Below are 20,679 nucleotides of genomic sequence, written 5' to 3' on the forward strand. Positions count from 1 at the left end.
TTTAAAGTGTCTCTTAATTACTAAAGTGAAGCCCTGCCATGTCTGATGGCCGGGGTTGGGGGGTTGGAAGTAGGAGGGACTTCTTGAGTATCACTTAGACCCAGGAAGGACCTGGAATCTGTATTACTGCCCACGGGACAATTTTTTGCTTCCCAAACAGCAGTTTGGGGAGACTCCTGAAGTCCCAGTGGAATTCCCAATATCCTCTGAGGCCTAGGGATCCCATGTGTGGCCCTAGACTCGCTGACTCAGGGGATGGGGTGGGCTCCTGCAAGAGGGGTTCTCAGTGTCCCCCATGAGAGCCACTGGGGGGACCAGCACCGTGGGGCCTGCTTCAGTCTTTCAGGGAGGAGCTGGAAGGCCTGATCCAGGAACAGATGAAGAAGGGGAACAACTCCTCCAACATCTGGGCCCTGCGGCAGATCGCGGACTTCATGGCCAGCACCTCCCACGCAGTCTTCCCAACATCTTCCATGAGTATGTGGGGAGCTGGGGAGCTGCCAGGAGCAGAGGTGGAGGAAGTGAGGTGGGGAAGAGAGGGTTGGTTGCCAGGCTACAGAGTGAGTGGTACAGCTGAGTTAGCCGACCTGGGGGAGCAGCCAAAGAGGTACCTGGCTCTGCTTCTGAGGCTGCTAGCTTTAAAGACCCACAGGGGAATTATTCCTGGTGCCCAGAAGTAGAAGGGGGATGGCATCTTACGGGAAAACCTCTTTCTGGTTCTGTTGGGGGAGGGGACAGGATGACATGGCGTCACCATTCTGAGAGGCAGGGCAGCCTCTATGTGACTCTTCCTCCCCCCTTCACAAGTGGGTTAAAAAGAAGTGGAGGAACTTTGTAACTCCAAGTCTCTCACATGGCCTCTGCTTGAGGACTCAGGAGTGGAGAGTACAAATTCTGCTCCCTGTTATTCTAGCTGTGGATACAAAACTGAAGGAAAATCTCGTGTGCTAGCAGCAGCCCCTGACTCAGGCTGCTCTTTCCTCAACCTCCTGGAGCCACTCCCTTGCAGATGGAGTGGTAGGAATGGGAGGAGGCTGTGTATCTTGGTGCCCACAGGACAAGCCAACCTGACTCCATAGACAGGGATGCAAGCAGCCAGGGCTGGACATGAAACCCTCTTCCTGGGTTCTCAAGTTCTGCCCACAACCATGAGGAAACAAACATCAAAAAACACTTTCCCAGGGCACCTGGGTGGCTCAGTGGGTTAAGCCTCTGCCTTCCAGTCAGGTCATGATCTCAGGGTCCTGGGATCAAGCCCTGTGTCCGGCTTTCTGCTCAGCAGGGAGCCTGCTTCCCCCTTTCTCTCTCCCTGCCTCTCTGCCTACTTGTGATCTCTCTCTGTGTCAAATAAATAAATAAAATCTTAAAAAAAAAAAACACTTTCCCTCAACAACATAAATACAGGATTATGATGAAAAATTCAGAAAATAATCAAGAAGGGGAAATTAAAATCAATGTCTTGTGTTCTTACAACTACAAACTATTTTCAGTATTTTGGTGTATATCCTTCCAGCCTTTCTCTCTTAACATATATAGATTAGGAAAACAAAAATGGAATCGTATTATACATGCAAGTTTGATAGCTTTAACATATCTTGACTAATTTTTCATGTAATAAAACATGATTCTGTAAATGAGAGTATGGTGAGAGTATGCTATTCTGTGGTATGACTGAATATGCCATAGATTATTTTTACACTGTTTCCCATTTTTAGACTTTTAAGTTGTTTACAACTTTTTGCTCTTATGAACAACAGTGCCATAAATCCTTTCATTTATTCTATGACCATTTTCTAAAGACAAATGACTGGAAGTAGAATGGCTGTACTAAAGTTTAAAAGACGTTAATGCATAATGCCACATTACCCTGGAGAAAGATGGAACCAGTTTACATTCCCACCAGCAATGCAGTGTAGCACCCTTTCCCTCCCCCTTGATCTGTAGTATGTTTTATACCATCTGTTTCATCCTCCTGATTTGATAGGTGATAAATAGTCCTTTATCTGTGTTTTAATGTGCACTTATTTGATCACTAGTGACTTTAGATATATTTTCATATACATGCCAGGATGATTTTCTTTTTGTAGTAAATTGCCTGTCACAACCCATCCTTGCCAATTTTCCTACCCGTGTATTCTTTTCTTACGGATTTTCAAATCTTTATAAATTGGGGCTATTTCCCTATTATCTGTCAGATATATTTCAGTTTTCTCCCAGTTTCTCCTTTGCCTGTTTTGTTCATTTTTTTGTCTTATAGAACTCTTTAATTTCCATGCAGCCGAATCCATTGTTACTTTCCTTTGTGTGATCTTATTTTGATAGCACACTCAGAAACACCTTCCCCATGTTTTATCATCCCATGGGACAAATACCCTTAATTATTTTTAAAAATAACTGAAGAATTATTCTGTCAAGTCTCCCCTGCCCCCACTCCATACTCAAAAATTCCCTATTGGGATTATATTAAATAAATAGATTAATTTGGTGGAGAATTTATAAATTAACAATTTCATATATTTGAATATAAGCTTCATAGGGAAAAAGATATTTGTATGTTTTGTTCACTGCTGTATCCTAGAATAGTGTCTTGGACTTAGAAAAGTAGCTGGTACAGAGTAGGTATTTTTAAAACATTTGCACAAATGAATTTTAAGTCTGTTCAGAAATGATGTATGTCTTCTCTTTATTTGCTTTTTTTAAACATCTATTAAAGAAGGTTAATAGTTCTTTTCTTATAGTCCCTACTAATTTCTTGTGAAGTTTGTTCTGGAAATTTTATGTAACTTTGTTATTTTAAATGATTTTTTTCTCCAATTTTCTTTCTGGTTATAGCTGTCATCCAGGGAAAGTAACTTCTCATGGAACTCTTAAATTCTAATAACTTCTCAGTTAATTCTCTTGGGTTTTGTATATAGAAAAAAATCACATAACCTGCAAATAGTGATCATTTTGAATTCTTCATTCCAACCTTTACCCTTTGGTTTCTTTTTCCAGTTTTCTCACTAGCATCCATTAGAACCCTCAGAACAATGCTTAGTAATAGATTAGAGAGTAATCATCCTTGTCTTGCTTCTGACTTTAACAGAAATCTTATCACAAGAGTTTGAGTTCATTATTGTGTGAAGGAAGTATCTTTTTATTCTAGTTCAATATGGGTTCTCAGAAATGGATGTTGAATTTTTATAAAATGCATTTGGGCATTTATTGATTTCTCTTTCTTTGAACTATTGATGTGATGAATTATGTTAATAGATTTCTGAACATTGAACTCTTTTTTCTTTCCTGAAATCAGTTATTCTTGCTCTTGATACATTCTTTTAAAAATACGCTTCTAGATTTGATTTGCTAGACTTTTATTCAGGATTTGCATATTCATACATGAGATTGGTCAGAAATTTACTTTTTGGGCACATTTCATTTAGTATTGGTTTTAAGGCTAAAATTTCATAAGATAAATCAAAGTGATCCTCATCCTTCTCTTTGTTCTGATGGAATTTAAATAAGATAGGAAGTTTCTCTTCCTTGGATGTTTATTACTCACTTATAAAACCATCCATATCTAGAAAATTTTTTATAACATTATTTTTCACAGTTTCATCAGGTTTTTAAAAAATTTATTTTGCTCTATCTTGAGTAAATTTTGATCATACGTTTTAAATAAAAAATCCATTTCATGGAGATTTTCAAAATTATTAAAGTGACTTACAATATTATTTCTATCATTTGAACTTTCTGCTGTGAATGAGATGACATCCCATTCTCATTCCTGATGTTGTGTATTCCCACTTTCCTTTATGGCTAATCCAGATGTTGGTTTATTCATAGATCTTCTCACATAAGCCAACTCTTGGATTTCTGTAATAGCTCTACTAGTTTTCTAGTTTCCTAATTCATTGATCTTGTTTTTCTATTCATGAATTCTTTTCCATAACTTTTCTTTGGTTTATTTTGTTATTTTTATGTTTCCCAAAGCATAATAAAATGGGTGCTTTCTTTTCATATTTAATTCAATAACAAAGACATTTTAGGCTATGAATTATTTTCCTCTGAGTTTAAGGTTCATCTTGTCCCATGCATTTTGATATAATATTTCCTTTATTGTTATTTTCTAATTTGCAGTTGCTGTTTTGATTTTATTTTTAATCTCAAGATTCTAAGATTTTATTTTTATTCTATTTTTATCTGAAAGTGTGTTTTCTCATTTCCAAGTGGTTGAATTTGCATTGTTTTAAGGGTTTGTTGATAATGTGTAGTTTGATTGCATTGTGTTTAGAAAATGTGGCCTATGTCTATGTTGGAGATTTACTGAGATTTTCTCTGTGGCCTAATGATATCATTTTTTAATGATATGAGGGATAGACTCTATCTCCAAGGCATAGTATTTTATCTGTATCTTCTTTTTTTTTTTTTTTTTTGTGAAAAAAGAGTGTCATGTTGTCTTTCACAGTGTATTTAATTAATGCTCTTTCCTCTTCATATTACTGTTAGCTTTTGCTTTATATCTTGATGAAATGTTATTCAAAATGTAAATGTTCTTTATAGCTATAGCTTCATGATGGATTATATGTTTAATTCATGTAAAATGACCTCCACGGTGGCCCTCCCAATCATGGCCCCTGCTGCCTGGCTTTGTCAAGGGAGCATGTGCTTTTGCTCTGCCCCCTTTCTTGCTGCCAAGGATGAATATTCCAAAGGAATATGGCTTTCCCTCATTTCTACTTTGATGATATTATGACCTCTTGTTTATTTTTTCTTTATTTATATGCAACCTCTGTTTATTTTCTTCTTTTTTCTCTGCTACAACAGAGAAATCTGAAACAGCAGGGGTTTTTTGTTCCTTTGTAGGCAACCAGCATTTTTTTTTTTTTTTTTTGGTAGATGTTTGTGTATTTTCCTCCCTTATCCTTGTATTTCAGAAAAGTGTCAGGAAGCATATAACTGTAGGCTTTTTCTCTTTATAGACTTTCCCCTGTGGAATGTAGTAAATCCTTATAATTTATTTACACTGGTCTGTTTTTGAGCACAGAAATTTTTTTCTATTATGTGAGTGCTGATTATTTGTATGCTGGCTCTCTGGTCTTGGTCTCCCAGAGGTATCCTATTCTTTCTCATCGTTTTCCTGTCTCTGTCTTTATACTTTTTCTGTTGAAAGAGAAATAGAGCTGACTTGCATTCCGTCTGCCTCACCGACAGCACCCATCAGGAAGAAAGCTGGATACCTAGAAATCTGATTAGGGCATGTCCAGGGTATCTGAGTCAGGGAATGTGGAGAGGGGAAGTTCCAAGAGTCATGAGTTCAAGCGCAGATAGGCTGTTCTTTGTCCAGCTCCATTTGCCTTAGAATTTTGTGGTTGTTTTGTGCTTTTATTTTGGTTTCTTTTTTGCAGTCACGTATCCTTCAGTCTTAGCTTCCCTGGGGTTGGTTAGGGACTTTTCATCTTTTTCTATGTTTCCTTAGGTCCCCTGAGTAAATTGACATGGTTAGATCTGAGTCATAAACCTGGCGTTCAGTCATCTTAACTTTTGTGAGGCTGGTCAGAATAAGCATTCTTTTTCTTGAAACCCTGAGAGCAGAGGCTCTGGGACACTTGTGGAGCCTTCTGGTGTCTTCTGCTCTGGGTCTGTGGGTGGGGTAATCCTTACAGCAAAGCTCCACAGAGTGGGGGAGGGGGACACTGATACAGGACACCAAGGATGGGATGGCTGTTTTTAGACCTAGTCTGGCCTCCTGGCCATCTCTGGGATTCCATAGTTAATTTGTAAGAGAAGGACTTACAGATGTCTGGGTCTGAAGACCTGCCAACAATAGCTCCCTCTGCCTGGCTTTGTCTGAGGGGCTTATACTTTGGACATGCCTTCCTTCTTGCTGTTAGAGATGAGGTAAGGAAGTAATTGCTCGTCTGAGGAATGTGCAGAGCACAGGAAGGGATCCTAGACTGGTCAAATCCAATGAGAAATTGTTGAATTTGGAATTTCGTGGTTCTTTTTGCCAGTTCAGCTGAGCCTTTGGACCACTTCTATCTCTGTCAGCTTTGGTTCCTGGACACATGCCCTGGAGGTATCCCTCCTCTGGTGGGCACAGGCTTTTGGGTGCATATTCCTGATGTGGGTGTTTCGAGGTTGGCTCTGCTTGCCTTATGTAGCCCCAACAGTACCTGGTCACCCTTCACCTTTGCAGACGATCTCATCATTTCAACTAATGGCAAACCTGATGCAGGACAGAGATCACAGTGTGTAGTAACGAGTTTATTGAGATGACGGAAGCTTCTAAAGGGCTTTTAATCCATTAAAGTTTTTAGTGGGATGCTGGGAGAGGCAGAGTAAGGAGGCTCCCAGGTAGACATCATTTTAAGCCAAAACCCTCTCCTATTGATTCTTTTATTGATTTCTAGATACCGACTAATTGGAAGTCTTGGGGCTCAGTCAGATGCCCTCTTATGCCTTCCAGAGGCACGCAGGGAGTGGTCATCATTTTTAATGGGACAGACTGGACACCACATCCTAGACTCCTTACAGGCCCTGAAGATAAGACCATCAAGCCCTCGAGGCCCATTTCCAAATCCCTTCCATATCTCCCATTCCCAAAAAGAACCATAAATAACCAAGGGACTGCACATCCAGAGGGGAGCAGATATGGCCCCCCTGAAGCCTGAAACCCTTCAGCTAGCCATGGTGACTTCTGGAAGTTTATGACTTGTCAGAAGAAGTTGACGAATTTACTTCCTGGCTGAGTCGGCTTTCTGATTTGCCCTGTTTCCAAAGCAGAAGAAAAGTTATATTACATGGTATAGTTCAAAACAAACAATAGCACGTCTGATGATTAGCATCCCCTTCATCAAAACTAGTGATGAAATATACCTCTATTTCCACTCAGAAACTTATTCTTGCTTTTGTTCAATGTCCATCTTTAGGATTTATTGTGAGCTTGGCATCCCGAGAAACCTTCATTCTGTGGTTTGAATCTTGCCATGATTTTTGACCAAAAGCAATGCCATGAATAAGCAGAAGTCTTCCTTGGGCACAACTATCCATTCTATGGATTTTCTCCCCCTGGATGAGAGTCAAAGAGTATTTAATTCCCTGCCAATGGAAGTCTCTTGTGCAGTTGTAGCACCAGTGAGAATGTAGAGGGGACTAGGGCGAAGAAGGAAGGGGGGCAGACAGCAGCCCTGGCCCTGAGAGCTGCCCTGTCCCCACCCTGTTTCTCTGCAGACTTCTCCATGATGACGCCCATCAATGACCTCCACACAGCTGACTACTTGAACCTGGCCAAGCGCGAGCGGAGCATGCGGTGCAAGATCAGCAGCGTTTATCGTCTCCTAGACCTCTACGGCTGGGCCCAGCTGAGCGACACCTACGTCACGGTGAGCAGAGTGTCTTGGGATGGGGTGGGTGCTGTATGTGGCCCTGACAAAATCCCAAGGGAGAGCTCCTGCCTGTAGGCATGGCATGCACTGAGCCCTTCCAACGTTTCTAACCACTATGGTCACCTGAAATAGACAAGCTTCCCATGGCCACGCCCCTGGAGCAGGAGCTAGGAACTCCTGGATCCTATTTCCAGGGCTACCCTTGATCATTGGGAGAGTCCTCTTATAGGTCCATTGCTCCAGTTCTAAATAAAGGCCAGGTCCTTTTCATCTCTCAGGTGCTGGGGTGAGATAAGGGTTCTTGGGAGTTTTAGGTGCAGTGGTTTCAGGGGAAGAAGGGATTCATGCAGAGGGTCCTTGGAAATGACCCCGCTGTCTCCTTGCCACTGAGAACATGTGTCTTCCCTTCAGCTGAGAGTCAACAAGGAACAGGATCACTTCCTGATTAGCCCCAAGGGAGTTTCTTGCAGTGAAGTCACCGCATCCAGCCTGGTAAGTATAGTCTAGCCTCTCGCTGCCCATTGCTTCTTGAAATGACAGCAACTTACAGTGACAGGTTGTCTCCAGACTAGTCACTGCTGTCCTGTCCCTCATGGAGCTTGCGGTCTGGTGGGGGTAGAGAAGACACACGGCCCCAAAGCAGGATGCCCAGAGCACAACCCAACCATGAGACCAGATATGAGCGCAGGCAGCCAGTGCAATAGGAGGGAGGAGGGGGAGGAGATGGTCCTGGGGTCCTCTGTGCCTGCAATTGGTCCCCAAAGCCTGGGAATGGGGAGGCCTTCCTAGTTTGGGGAATATATTAAAACAAGAGTCACCACTTTGTCTCAAAGCAGTGCAAGACTGGCTTAGTGCTGTACCATTAGGAATAGCTTCTAGGACCCCTTTTGGTTCTCTTGCTCCTTTTAGGTATAGTAGGAAGAAACTTCCAGAAGTTGGTCTTAATCAGGAAAGATTTCCTGGGTGGGAAGAGGAAAACAGTAGAAAGGACTGTCTTACAAGCAGAAGAGGCCCAGGGGGTCTTAGATGTGTGGGCTGCAGCTACCCTGCTGTTCGCCTGAGGGCAGAGGGTGCCACCTCAGGGCCTCTGTTGGCCTTGAGACAGTGAAGTCCAGGTATGCAATTAAAAGAGTCAGCTGACAAAGTGACAGAATATCTAGGCAGGGTAGGACCTTGAGGGCTTCCAAAGCCCCTTTATAGGCAGGAGAGGACGCTGGTGCCCAGGAAGGTAACTGACTTGCACAGGGCCACCTAGGGAGGTCATGGCCAAGCCACATTAGGGTCAAAGACACAAGGAAGCACAGGTTCTGCCTTAAAGGCATTTGTGACTAGTTGGGGAGGCAGACAAGACAATGATTAAACTCAGTGAAGAAGGCTCCCATACAGCAGGAATGATGGAGAGCCCAGAAAAGGTGCAAGGGCCAAGGGAGGTACATTGGGTTGACCTGATGGTGAAGGAGCTAAGTCCCCAGGAGCCCACAGGAGAAGCAGATTTAGACCAGGGCTGTAGGGAGAGACTGGGCAGAGAGAACCGTGTCCTCAGCAGGAGGAGGACGGTTGGCACAAAGCCAGGCACATGCCACATCCTGGTGCACTTGGGAGGACCATGAGGGGCTGCGTCTGGCTCACGTATTCAGAGTCTGGAAGTGAGGCTGAGAGGGGCATGGGGACCATGATACATGGCCCCAAGAGCATTGTTACGGTGCTTTGGCTTTGCTCTGCTGGACATGCAGAGCTGCTGAAGCACTGTAAGCAGGTGAGACACACACACACACACACACATACACACACACACACACACACACACACACACACACACACACACACACTATGTGTGACTGCTAGCCATGACCCCTACTAACTCCTTGGCTTCAAAAGCAGGTTATAAGACCAGTGACTAGTTTCTAGCTGTCCTTTAAGATCTAGCTTTTGGGTGATTGGTAAATGGGTGTTTATCATACTATTATCTTTTCTTTTGTGTATGATGCTTAAATATTCAAAATAAAGAACAAAAAAGAAACAAAAAGTTTCAGCTTAGGTGTTACTCTCTGGGAATGTTTCTCGGATCCCCCTCTTTTACTGGGATCAAAGACTCCTCCCTTCTGCTCCTAGAGAATTCTGTGATTCATTCTTTTCTAGCATCTCTACCCAAAGTGTGTTCTGTGGACCAGCAGCATGGCGATCACTTGGGAACTTGTCAGAAATGCAGACTGCTGGGTCACATTCTCGGCCTGTTGAATCCGAATCTCCTTTTTTTTTTTTAATTTAAATTTTAGTTAGTTAACATACAGTGCAATATTGGTTTCAGGAGGAGAATTCAGTGATCCATCACTTACATACAACATCCAGTGCTCATCACAACAAGTGCCTTTCTCATTCCCATCACCCATCTAGCCCTTCCCACACCCACATCCTTCCATCAACCTGCAGTTTATACTCCATTGTTAAGAATCCCTCACTCCTTTTTTCCCCTTCCCATATTTCATCTGTTTTCTTTCTTAAATTCCACATGTGAGTGAGATCATATGGTATTTGTCTTTCTCTGACTGACTTGTTTCATTTAGCATAATACACTCTAATTCTATCCATGTCATTGCAACTGGCAAGATTTCATTCTTTTTGATGGCTGAGAGATATTCCACTGTGTGTGTGTGTGTGTGTGTGTGTACACATCTGCTGGTGGTTCTGGCTGGCCCTCGACATAGTAAGGCACTGGTGTTCACACACACACACACACACACACACACACACACACACACTTCACATCTTTATCTATTCATCAGTCGATGGACATTTGCGCTCTCCCATAGTTTGGCTATTGTGCCCCTTCAAATCTGTATTTTTGTATCCTTTGGGTAAATGTCTAGTAGTGCAATTGCTAGATCGTAGGTTAGTTCTAGTTTTAACTTTCTGAGGAACCTCCATACTGTTCTCCAGGATGGCCACCCCAGTTTGCAGACAATCTGCATTTTGACTGGATCTTCAGGTGATTCTTACACCCAGTCAAGTTTGAGAAACTCCGCTCAGCGTTTTCCCTGCTGAATTATACTCAGCCAACTCTCCTGTTAGCCTGCTCCGCAATCCTGGAGGCAGTGGGTATGGCCCACCTCCTGGGAGAGTCCTGAGTGCCCCCTATGCCCGCCCCCTGCCCCTGTCTCCGCCCTGTGCTTCTGAGTTTCTCTTCCCCGTCCAGATCAAGGTGAATATCCTGGGAGAGGTGGTAGAGAAGGGCAGCAGCTGCTTCCCCGTGGATACCACGGGCTTCTGTCTGCACTCGGCGATCTACGCAGCCAGACCTGACGTGCGCTGTGTCATCCATCTGCACACACCAGCCACTGCCGCCGTGAGTGTCCACTCCCAGGCCAGCATTTCTGTCCCCAAGGCTGGCAGCAGGCCCATGCTGCCCGCTTCTCTGAGGGGCTCCCTGACGAAAGACTTAAGCCTCCTCCAAGCTAGTGTCAATCTCCTTATTTAAAACAGTTCTGGAACGTTTTCCTGGAACTCAGGACAAGGTGAGGAGGGGAAACATCCAGTGTGGTCACCCTAATCCTCTCCATTTTTCTAAGCACAGAAGTCTTCATCTGGGGACATGAGGCAAAGATATGCAGTGTTTGCTCTGCTGTGTCCCCCTCCCCCCACTACACACACTCACAAGTCCCACTTACCCGAGTGACAGCACCTCTTATGTTTCCACTCAGTCCAGTCTTACTGGACTGAGGGCTGGTGCCTGCCCAGGCTCTGGTGAGGAGAGAGCTTGATAAAACATAAGGTGGTGCGAACCTGGACTTGTCCACTTTTCATAGTCCAGGGTAGGCAGCGAGCTGAGAACAGGATCAAGGAAAACTCAGAGAGTAGAAGGAATACCTTCAAGGATCAGGTTGTCCCCTCAGAAGCTCTGGTAATTTCTCCATGTGTACCTAAAGCCCTATAATGTCACTTGAAAAGGCAACAACCAAGCAGGTCTGGGTGTCTTCTCAACCTTCAACCCATCTTACTGACTTCTAGGCCTTACCCCTGCACGAGCAGAGAGGACTCCTCATTGGCCCAGGGTTTTTCTGCGAAGCACACCAGTTATGAGCACTCACATTTTCCAGAATTTGGGCCAAGACTGAATGATCTGTTTGTGCTGAGTATCCATTTCTGCAGAGCCCTGGCTTTCTCATGGGGGCAGAATGAGGGAACAAAAGCAAGAGGCTCTCCTAAACCTCTCCATGCTCCTTGCTTTTAATAAAAGGCAGGGTATGGAGCATGGATTTTAACCTTGTTCCCTGGCATCTTGTTGCCCTGTCACTAGTCAAAGGGGGCCTCTCAATGGGCCTCCCTCTTTCCACACTGACCTCAAGGCTGAGGATTTCCACCAGCTCACCCCAGAGGCCCCTGGACCCTGCTTCACTCCAGCTGGTGCTAGGTAGCCCCACTACCCCCAACCTCTTCCCAGAGTCCTAGGGCAAGAGAAAAGCGGGGGGGGGGGGGGCGGCACAGCAGCACTAGCTTTCTCAAAGGCATTCTTTGTAGCAAATTTAGAGAGAGGTATATTGATGTAGCTGCTGTCAAAATGGTGATGGAAAGACATCAGAGGAAGCAGACAGAAAGCCAGAGCCCAGCCAGGTGCAGCAGAGTCAAAGGGCAGTGCCTTTCTTGAGGGCTTGCGCCCAAGCCCACTGGTCCCCAGAGGAGAGCCTGGCTGTGCCCCTCAGAGGAAAGGGCAGAGACGGGATGGGGGAGCTGCGGGTGCTGACACTTCCATTGTCTCACTAAAGGTGTCGGCTATGAAGTGTGGCCTCCTGCCTGTCTCCCACAACGCCCTGCTAGTGGGGGACATGGCCTATTATGACTTCAATGGTGGGATGGAGCAGGAAGCGGATCGAATCAGCCTGCAGAAGTGCCTTGGACCCACCTGCAAGGTTTGTTCAGCTGTTGCGGGAAGACACTCGGGTGGGACTGCCCAAAGCCTACATCAGGAGTGACATCTGTTCAGCGGACAATGTGTAGAAGTTGCACGTAGACAAAAAAGTGAAATGAAGTTCTTTATCCCATTATCCCGAGATTTTGGCGCGCATTCCACAAGCATTCACATATCTTTAGCAAACTAAGAACATAAAATTATTTTCCTTTTTTCCCTTAGTAATATCCAGTAAACACCTTTGCATATTACTAAATATTTTCTAAATCACTATTTTAAGATTTTATTTATTTATTTGACAGACAGAGATCACAAGCAGGCAGAGAGGTAGGCAGAGAGAGAGGAGGAAGCAGGCTCGCCGCTGAGCAGAGAGCCCAATGCAGGGCTCAATCCCAGCACCCGGGATCATGACCTGAGCTAAAGGCAGAGACTTTAACCCACTGAGCCACCCAGGTGCCCCTAAATCACTATTTTATTTTATTTTATTTTTAAAGATTTTATTTGTTTATTTGACAGAGAGAAATTACAAGTAGGCAGAGAGGCAGGCAGAGAGAGAGAGAAGAAAGCAGGCTCCCTGCTGAGCAGAGAGCCCGATGTGGGACTCGATCCCAGGACCCTGAGATCATGACCTGAGCCGAAGGCAGAGGCTTAACCCACTGAGCCAACCAGGTGCCCCTAAATCACTATTTTAAATCATTAGATTATACCTCATCATATAAATGGCTGTGTCACCATTTACCTTAACAGTCCTCTGTGATTGGACACTGGAAGGTTCCTTGATATAAACAACACAGGATGAAAATCAACTTAGCTGAATATCTGTAAGTGCTTGAGATCATTTCCTTAGGATACATTCCTAGGGATACACATTTTAGAATTCTTACTTCCTACAGGCACATTGCCCTCTCCTCCCCCAGAGTCTAGAGTCTAGTTATGAGAATGCTGCTTCCTTGCAGTGTCCCCAAACTTGAGTGTTACCACTTTTTTAAAAAGATTTTATTTATTTATTTGACAGACAGAGATCATAGGCAGACAGAGAGGCAAGCAGAGAGAGAGGGAAGCAGACTCCCTGCTGAGTAGAGAGCCCATTTCGGGCGTCGATCCCAGGACCCTGAGATCATGACCTGAGTTGAAGGCAGAGGCTTAACCCACTGAGCCACCCAGACACCCCACCACTTTTTTTTCTTTTGCTAACTTGATAGAAAAAAACAGAATCTTGTATTGTTTGGCTTAAATCTAAACACTTATTTCTTCACAGCACATCATTAGGGGTAGGCCCCTTAGTATGGGAAATTCTGGAGCTGAGCTTAGGTTGATGGACACTTGACTCTGTCCTCGAAAGGCATTCACTGCCTGAGTCATTTCCAGTCCAAGAGCCTCCACCTTCCCATCTCTGACACAGAGGAGAAACCCCTCCACTCTCTCCCACATTCCCTAAAGCCTCAGTAGTGCCAGGAGAGGGAGGAGATGTTCACATCTGCGAAATGCTACAAGAATTTCAGAGATGGGGCATTTGTTATCTGCAAAATCTTTTTAGGCTAGAGTCCTCATCTCTTTCCATTTCTCTGGCACTTGAGAGGGAAAACCTCTAGCTGTTTCAGCATGAGATGATGAGATGATTAGGCCAGCAGGCCTCAGCCCAGGTCTGCAAGGATGCCTCCCGCACGCAAATCTGTGTCCCTGCTGCTGGACAGGCATCATCTGGTTTCAGGGAGTTCATGAGGATAAAATCAATCAAGAAAACGGTTTCTGATCTGAATTTTGGGGGGTCAGGCTTTTGGTATAAATTCATTTCTGCTTCTTTCCCTTGCCCCCTTTTGTCTGCCCGTCCCTGGCAGAGTCACAAATATTTCACCAAAAGTGAGAACACCTGGGTTCTAGTTCCGATTCTGCCCCTGATTAGCTGGGAGCCTTTTGATTTCTTTAGGCTTCTGTTTCCTCTTCTGAAAAACCAGGGAGTTAGAGTAGAAGGTCACTATTACCTCCTTCACAGAGGTGTAGGAGTTTAGAGCTACTGGGGCCTCACTGAGCTCATGGAGAGGAGACTTGAGGTCCAGAGAGCTGACATGACTCACCTGTCTCTGCAGGGCCACTCCGCAGAGAGCCACCCTCTTGGGTTTTGATTTCCAAGCCAACTAAGTCACAGGAGCAAGAGCTTGCTTTTGAGGTTAGACCCTCCTATTGGACATGAAGTAATTTCATTCACTTTAACACAGACACCAGTTTTTCAGACTTCGAAGTTCTCAAGGCCTAAAAATTCAGGTATAGCCCAAAGAAATCCACCAAGCTCTCTAGTCTCTGTCTTAAAAAGCATCTTCTAGGGGCGCCTGGGAGGCCCAGTCATTAAGCGGCTGCCTTCTGCTCAATTCATGATCCTGAACTGATCCTGGGGTGGAGCCCCACATTGGGCTCCCTGCTCTGTGGAAAACCTGCTTCTCCATCTCCCACTCCCCTTGCTTGTGTTCCCTCTCTCACTGTGTCCCTCTCTGTCAAATAAATAAATAAAATCTTTTTAAAAAAATTAATAAAAAGCATCTTTGATTTGTTAGGGAGGTTGCCTAGTGTTAGCATCACATGTGGGGTAGCACTGGGGTGTTTGTATGGGAAGAATGAACAAGGAGTTGAGGGCATGCTTTGGGAGTGGATATGGAAACTGATCTGGAGTAAATGAAAGATCTCTCCTTCACTAAAGTTTAAATGGCTTGAACTTTTAATTGGCCATTTGCTCCTCTGCAGATCCTGGTGCTAAGAAACCATGGAGTGGTTGCTCTAGGTGACACCGTGGAGGAGGCGTTTTATAAGATCTTCCACCTGCAGGCTGCGTGTGAGATACAGGTGAGCAAGCTCCCCTGGGGAGCGGGCCCTGGCGTGGCTCTGGCTGAGGCCCCACCGGCCGTGATTTAAGGAGTCCTGGGAGCCAGCCATCTAAGAGCCCTGCCCTATTTCTCACACTTATGATCAGTTTTGTAACTTTAAGATATTCATCACTGTTGCCTAACAACCAGTACCCCCCTCTTGGGGGGCAGTGCCTGGGACAGGGAGCTCCCCAGGTCCATCAGTCGGAGCGTAGGAGAAATCATAATAGGGGATATAACAGTTCTTACCATTAAGTATTACCTTAGGTATACTTTAGGTATACTTTATAGTATATTAGCTATACTTTATAGTATATTATATACTATATATAGTATATTATATACTATATATAGTATATAGTATATTATAGTATAAAGTATATACTTTATAGTATATTAATATATATAGTATTATATATATATAGTATATATAATAATACTATAAAGTATTAGGTATACTTTATAGTATATTAGTATATTAGTATACTATACTAATATACTATAGTATATTAGTATACTATATATATATACTATAATTGGTATATATATACTATATATATATAGTATATTAGTATACTATATATACTATATGTATATATAGTATATATATATAATATACTATAGTATACTATAGTATAGTATATAGTATATAGTATAGTATACTATAGTATACTATAGTATATTAGTATATTAGTATACTATATATATATATATATACTATAATTGGTATATATATACCAATTATAGTATGTATAAGTATATTAGGTATAACCATTATATCTAGCTATGCCAAATAGACACCACGTCATAGGTTGGTCTTTTCTCTATTCGTCTGGAGGGTGTAGTTTGCAAAGACCATGAACATGGTCTGGCCCAGAAAGGGGTGAAGTTACACATGGCAACCCTGAACACCAGGGAACCCCCAGCATAACATCCAGGGAGCCCATCAGGAGGCTCTCCTAACTAGTCGGGATTGGGGTGGAGGGTGGGTGGGGATTGTCAGCAGCCATGGGACCCCTAAAGAAATGGGTGGAAAAGCAATAGGAAAACACAAATCCTATAGTTTTGCCAGATGACAAGGGGGTGTTACATAAGCCAAACACACATGCCCCCTTCAGTGTGGCAAGCTGGCAGGGGTGAGTAAGGGGGTCTTGCCAGCTGAAGGGACTCTCCATCCTTCCCAGCTCTGGGATATATGTCTTTGGGTCAGGGAATTGCTTTACATAGTCTGTGTTTCCTCATCTGGACATCGGGGGTCTATGGGGTCCTTGTGAGGTTGGGGCCTTTCAAATAAGGAGAGGTGTTGCTGATGGTATTTTTAGGACCCAGTTGACAGAAGGGAAAGCTAAGCGCTCCAGGATGAGTCAGTCCTTTGCAAGGTCCTTGGGTGTCCTGTCTGCCCTCCCCTGGCTGGTCTGGGCAGAGCAGCGCCCCAGGCGGAAGGCCTGCCTTTGTTTTAGCAGTTGTAGGACAGGGGAAAGAATGGGATAATCCCAGAGGCAGTGCTAGTAGAGGTTCTGCAATTCCCATGGAATGAGAATTCTGCAAGTGACACCTTTCTCAATAGTTTATTTATTTAGTTATTTATTTATTTGACAGAGATCACAAGTAGGCAGAGAGGCAGGCAGAGAGAGAGGAAGGGAAGCAGGCTCCCTGCTGAGCAGAGATGTGGGGTTTGATCCCAGGACCCCAAGATCATGACCTGAGCTGAAGGCAGTTTCTCAATAGTTTTTAATTGAGTATGTTGAGAGGACAGTTGTTAAGACAATGATGAAGAGGTGTTAGAAGTGGGATGAGACTGCTCCATCCCCCCAGGCAGCAGTGGTCAGAACAGAAGGTGGAGAAGGGAAAACCAGGATCAAAGCAGTTCCTTTCTGATGCAGCGGCCTCCCTGCCCCAACCAAAGGCAGGCCCTGAGCTCTTACCCCTGACTGATGTTAGAACCTGGCAGACTTTCTTTTCCCCATATCTGCGCTCTAATGAGTCCCCCATCTTCCTTCTAAAGAAGAGGTTTCCACGAGAAAATAGTTCTTACAGCTTTGCAAAGACAGCATGGCCTGAAAATGAATGGCGAGAGATGCCCCTGCCTCCCCCGCCATGTAGGGGGGGCTCCACACTGAGATATGGCCTTTTACTATTTAACCAAAGGCAGGATGGCCGTCTAGCAGCTGGGGAGATGAAAGCACAGAGCTGCCAGGCACCAGCCCCGACAGCCCCAGCGGCTTCTCTTGGCCCTGCCTGCTGTCACTTTGTTTTCAGTCAGGACTCATTCCATGGGACCTTGTTAAAGTGCATCAGGTGAAGGAAGCAAATAATCCCCAGAAAAGCTCCCGTGGCTCTTTTCAGCTTCAGGGAGGCTTCTAGAGAGAGAAAGGTGGAGGGTGTGGAAGCAGAACAGGTCAGTTTAGACCAGAGGCGTGGGTGGTTTAGGGCGACCCCAGGGGCTAGCAGTCTGCAGATGCTGATGGGATGGCAGCCCCTGGCCAGCTCATTTCTGCTTGAACAGCCCCGACTGACATTCTGTTTCCGTCGTGGGCCTCCTTTTCTCCCTCAGTGACCTTGGCCAACAAGCAAACATGGCTGTGGTCATTTTAGTGCTTCAAGGCTAAGAGCCTAGTCCGTTCTCCTGGGGACAGTGTTCTCATTGCTCTCCATCGGTCTGGGGTTCTAGGAAACTGGGTCACCCCAGCTGAGAGAGGCAGCTCCCTGCTCTGCTTACAGAGCAGACTTGCTCAGTCAATTCTTCTCCATCTGCTCCCCATCGCCATGGAAACTGATGGGGGAAGAGGGAGGTGGGAGGAGGCCCAGCTCTTGTAAGGATGTGGGCAGTTCTCTCCTCCGTAAATGACTAGTCCCCTGGGCACATCGTTTCCTTCATAGTAAAGCCTCGGCATGTATTGATCGTAAACATGACGTGGTACTGTCTTCACCAGGTGCTCTTTTTAGGTGCTTTACAATTATCACCCTCCATAATGCTCATAAGGTAGATATTACTATTTTTTTCATTTTACAGATGAGAAAACAGGCACAGATAGGGTAAATAGCTGCCTCAGGTCACACAGCAAGTAAGTGTCAGTGCCAGGATTCAAACCCAGGCAGCCCGTGTCCAAGTCCATGTTCTTAAACACTACACTGCACTGCCTGGCGGAGGGGGGTGGCGGAGATGAGGGTCTGTGGGAAAGACTGGCTGACAGTCAGCACTCCAAGTCAGGATTCCAGGGTCCCAAGCCCCGCCTTGGCCAGATGAGGGTCTGGGATGAACCAGGTTATTGATCTGCCAGCTGGGATTTGCTGCCACTGAGAGTGCATTCCCTCGCACTCAGCCTCTGGAGTATGCGGGACTTTGGCATGAGAAAACATGGCGACAGAGGCCTAAACTGGAACTAGTGAATGAACATAGGAAAAAGGTGGATTTGCACTCTGTAATCTGTATCAGGTCACCGTAACCCTTCTAACGTTTGGACAGCAGTGTAGTAGGCTGCCTCACTAAGCGTGCAGCTGGCTATCTTCCAGGGATACTGAACAAGGACCCTTAGCTTTGGTGGGAGGATGGCATCAATGACTATTCAAGTCTCCACCTTTGCCAGATAAAAATGCAGCCCAGATGAGTGTTCTTGCTTCCACCTCTTCACAGGGTGACAGGGGTCACCTTGCAAAGGTGGCTTGGCTGACCTCCAGGAAGTCTCATAGGAGCCGTTTGTTACACTGGTGGATCTAACACACTCTGGGGGTGTGTGACTGGTCCTCACGGGCTCATAGATGCATGTTGGCCAGCAAGCTCAATTGCATCCTTTCCTTTTCAGTAAAAACAGGAACACTGGAAGTTTATATAATCAAATCCTTCTCCTGTAATAAGTAGGCTTACAGGAGATATCAAATATTAATCTGATTGCAGCACAGAACACCTGGCTCCCTGCCGAGAAGACTCGGAAAACACGCTCTCTCCCTCTTGCTGGTCTCGCCCTGGATGCCAAATCATAACCAATTATATCTGAGTAGACAGAAGGTACCATTAGATGGGTATGGAATTAGAAAATAAGAAGATTAATTAGGTTAATAAATGTTTTCTAGAATCATTCTAAAATCATCTGCTGTATACACACATCTCTTGTCCTAATACTCAGCTCATCGCCGGCAGCCACTTGTTCTGTCCCCTTGCTGTGGAGCCCAGACAGTGGGGCGAAGGCTCCAAGAGCACCGGCGAAGCTTCTTGACCCTCCACAGGGCTCGGCTGTGTATTCCCAGCCTTTCAGGTGTCTCCTTCGTCTGGGTTTCCTCGACTGACCACTACCGCTGTGGAAGATGAGCTCTGCCTTTAGGCCAGCTCATTCGGGCCATCAGGCTACTCTCCTGTTTTATTGGCCAAGGAGCCAGACTATTTCTTTCAAGTGACTTTTTGCTTTAAAAAAAAAAAAAAAAGGCAAGGGGAGATATTTCAAACACACAGAAAGATGCAGAAGAATAATGTACACCCACTACCCACCACTCAGATTCAAAAAGTAAAAGCCTTTTTATTTATTACCGACAAGAATGAAGTCCCCTTTGCAGCCCTTTCTGACCATATTCCCCACCCTCCCCAGAACTAATCACAAACTGAGGTTGGTCAGTATCCCAGGTAACTTTTCAGCCCTCTGTATTGCTTTATTCCTAAGGTCTGACACTTGCTCTTCCTCCTCTTCTGTAGTTTCTAAGAACTAACATGAGGAAAAACGGCTACGACCTCTTTCCCTGAAAGTGGGTCCATGTCCAGTAACTTTGGAGCAGCTTTTCCTCTGGGCGGGAAAAAGCCAAATACAGCTCACATTTCTGGACATGTGTCCACGCACACGCATACTGAGGTCCTTCTGCTCTTCATTGCAGGTCTCTGCCCTGTCCGGTGCTGGAGGAGTGGACAACCTCATCCTCCTGGAGGAGAAGCACCGACCCCACCAAGTGGGCTCCGTACAGTGGGCAGGGAGCACCTTTGGGCCCATGCAGAAGAACCGGTTGGGGGAGCACGAGTTTGAGGCCCTCATGAGGATGCTGGACAACCTGGTGGGTCTCCTGCCATTACCCTTCCCAGCCAGCTGGTTGAGACTCAGTGCCCTGGAACCAGTCAGGGGGAACGCAGTATGTGGGCATGAGAACAGCATCAGGGTGAAGTTGTTAAAGCCTCATTGATTGGCAACTGTCTCGGAATTTGTGGTCATTCTAATAGTAGTTGAGTTTTCTTAAATAATGGCCTTTACCGCCCCCGTTCTAAGGCTGTCGATGCCATCTTGTATTGTGGCTCAGTTCACTCTTTTATAGTTAGTTCTGCCTTTGTTACCTCGTGACTTTAATGTAGAAACCACATAATACTCTACTTTCCTTATTCTGATGAGCAGCATTCGAACAACACCTGTCGTAATGACTGAATGAATCAATCATGTAAGGAGTTAACTGGTATGTGTCTAGGTGGGCTTTAAAGGATACAAAATCTTGGGGCGCCTGGGTGGCTCAGTGGGTTAAAGCCTTTGCCTTCAGCTCGGGTCATGGTTCCAGGGTCCTGGGATCGAGCCCCACATCGGGCTCT

The 20,679-nt window shown here is 45.1% G+C and overlaps 1 protein-coding gene across 2 annotated transcripts in view; it reads left to right on the top strand.

The window, feature by feature from the left end:
* The window catches only part of ADD2 (adducin 2), a 103,494-nt gene that overhangs the window by 65,377 nt on the left and 17,438 nt on the right, over window positions 1–20,679 (top strand). For both annotated transcript variants that reach the window (XM_045979234.1, XM_045979235.1), the window contains 7 exons: window positions 339–477; window positions 7,213–7,364; window positions 7,779–7,859; window positions 10,561–10,710; window positions 12,128–12,271; window positions 15,007–15,105; window positions 19,986–20,159. In XM_045979234.1, coding sequence (XP_045835190.1) covers window positions 339–477; window positions 7,213–7,364; window positions 7,779–7,859; window positions 10,561–10,710; window positions 12,128–12,271; window positions 15,007–15,105; window positions 19,986–20,159 — 939 coding nt within the window. The remainder of the gene's footprint in view (window positions 1–338; window positions 478–7,212; window positions 7,365–7,778; window positions 7,860–10,560; window positions 10,711–12,127; window positions 12,272–15,006; window positions 15,106–19,985; window positions 20,160–20,679) is intronic.

Source organism: Meles meles, chromosome 15 (genome assembly GCF_922984935.1).
Source record: "Meles meles chromosome 15, mMelMel3.1 paternal haplotype, whole genome shotgun sequence".
In the NCBI taxonomy this organism is placed as follows: Eukaryota; Metazoa; Chordata; class Mammalia; order Carnivora; family Mustelidae; genus Meles; species Meles meles.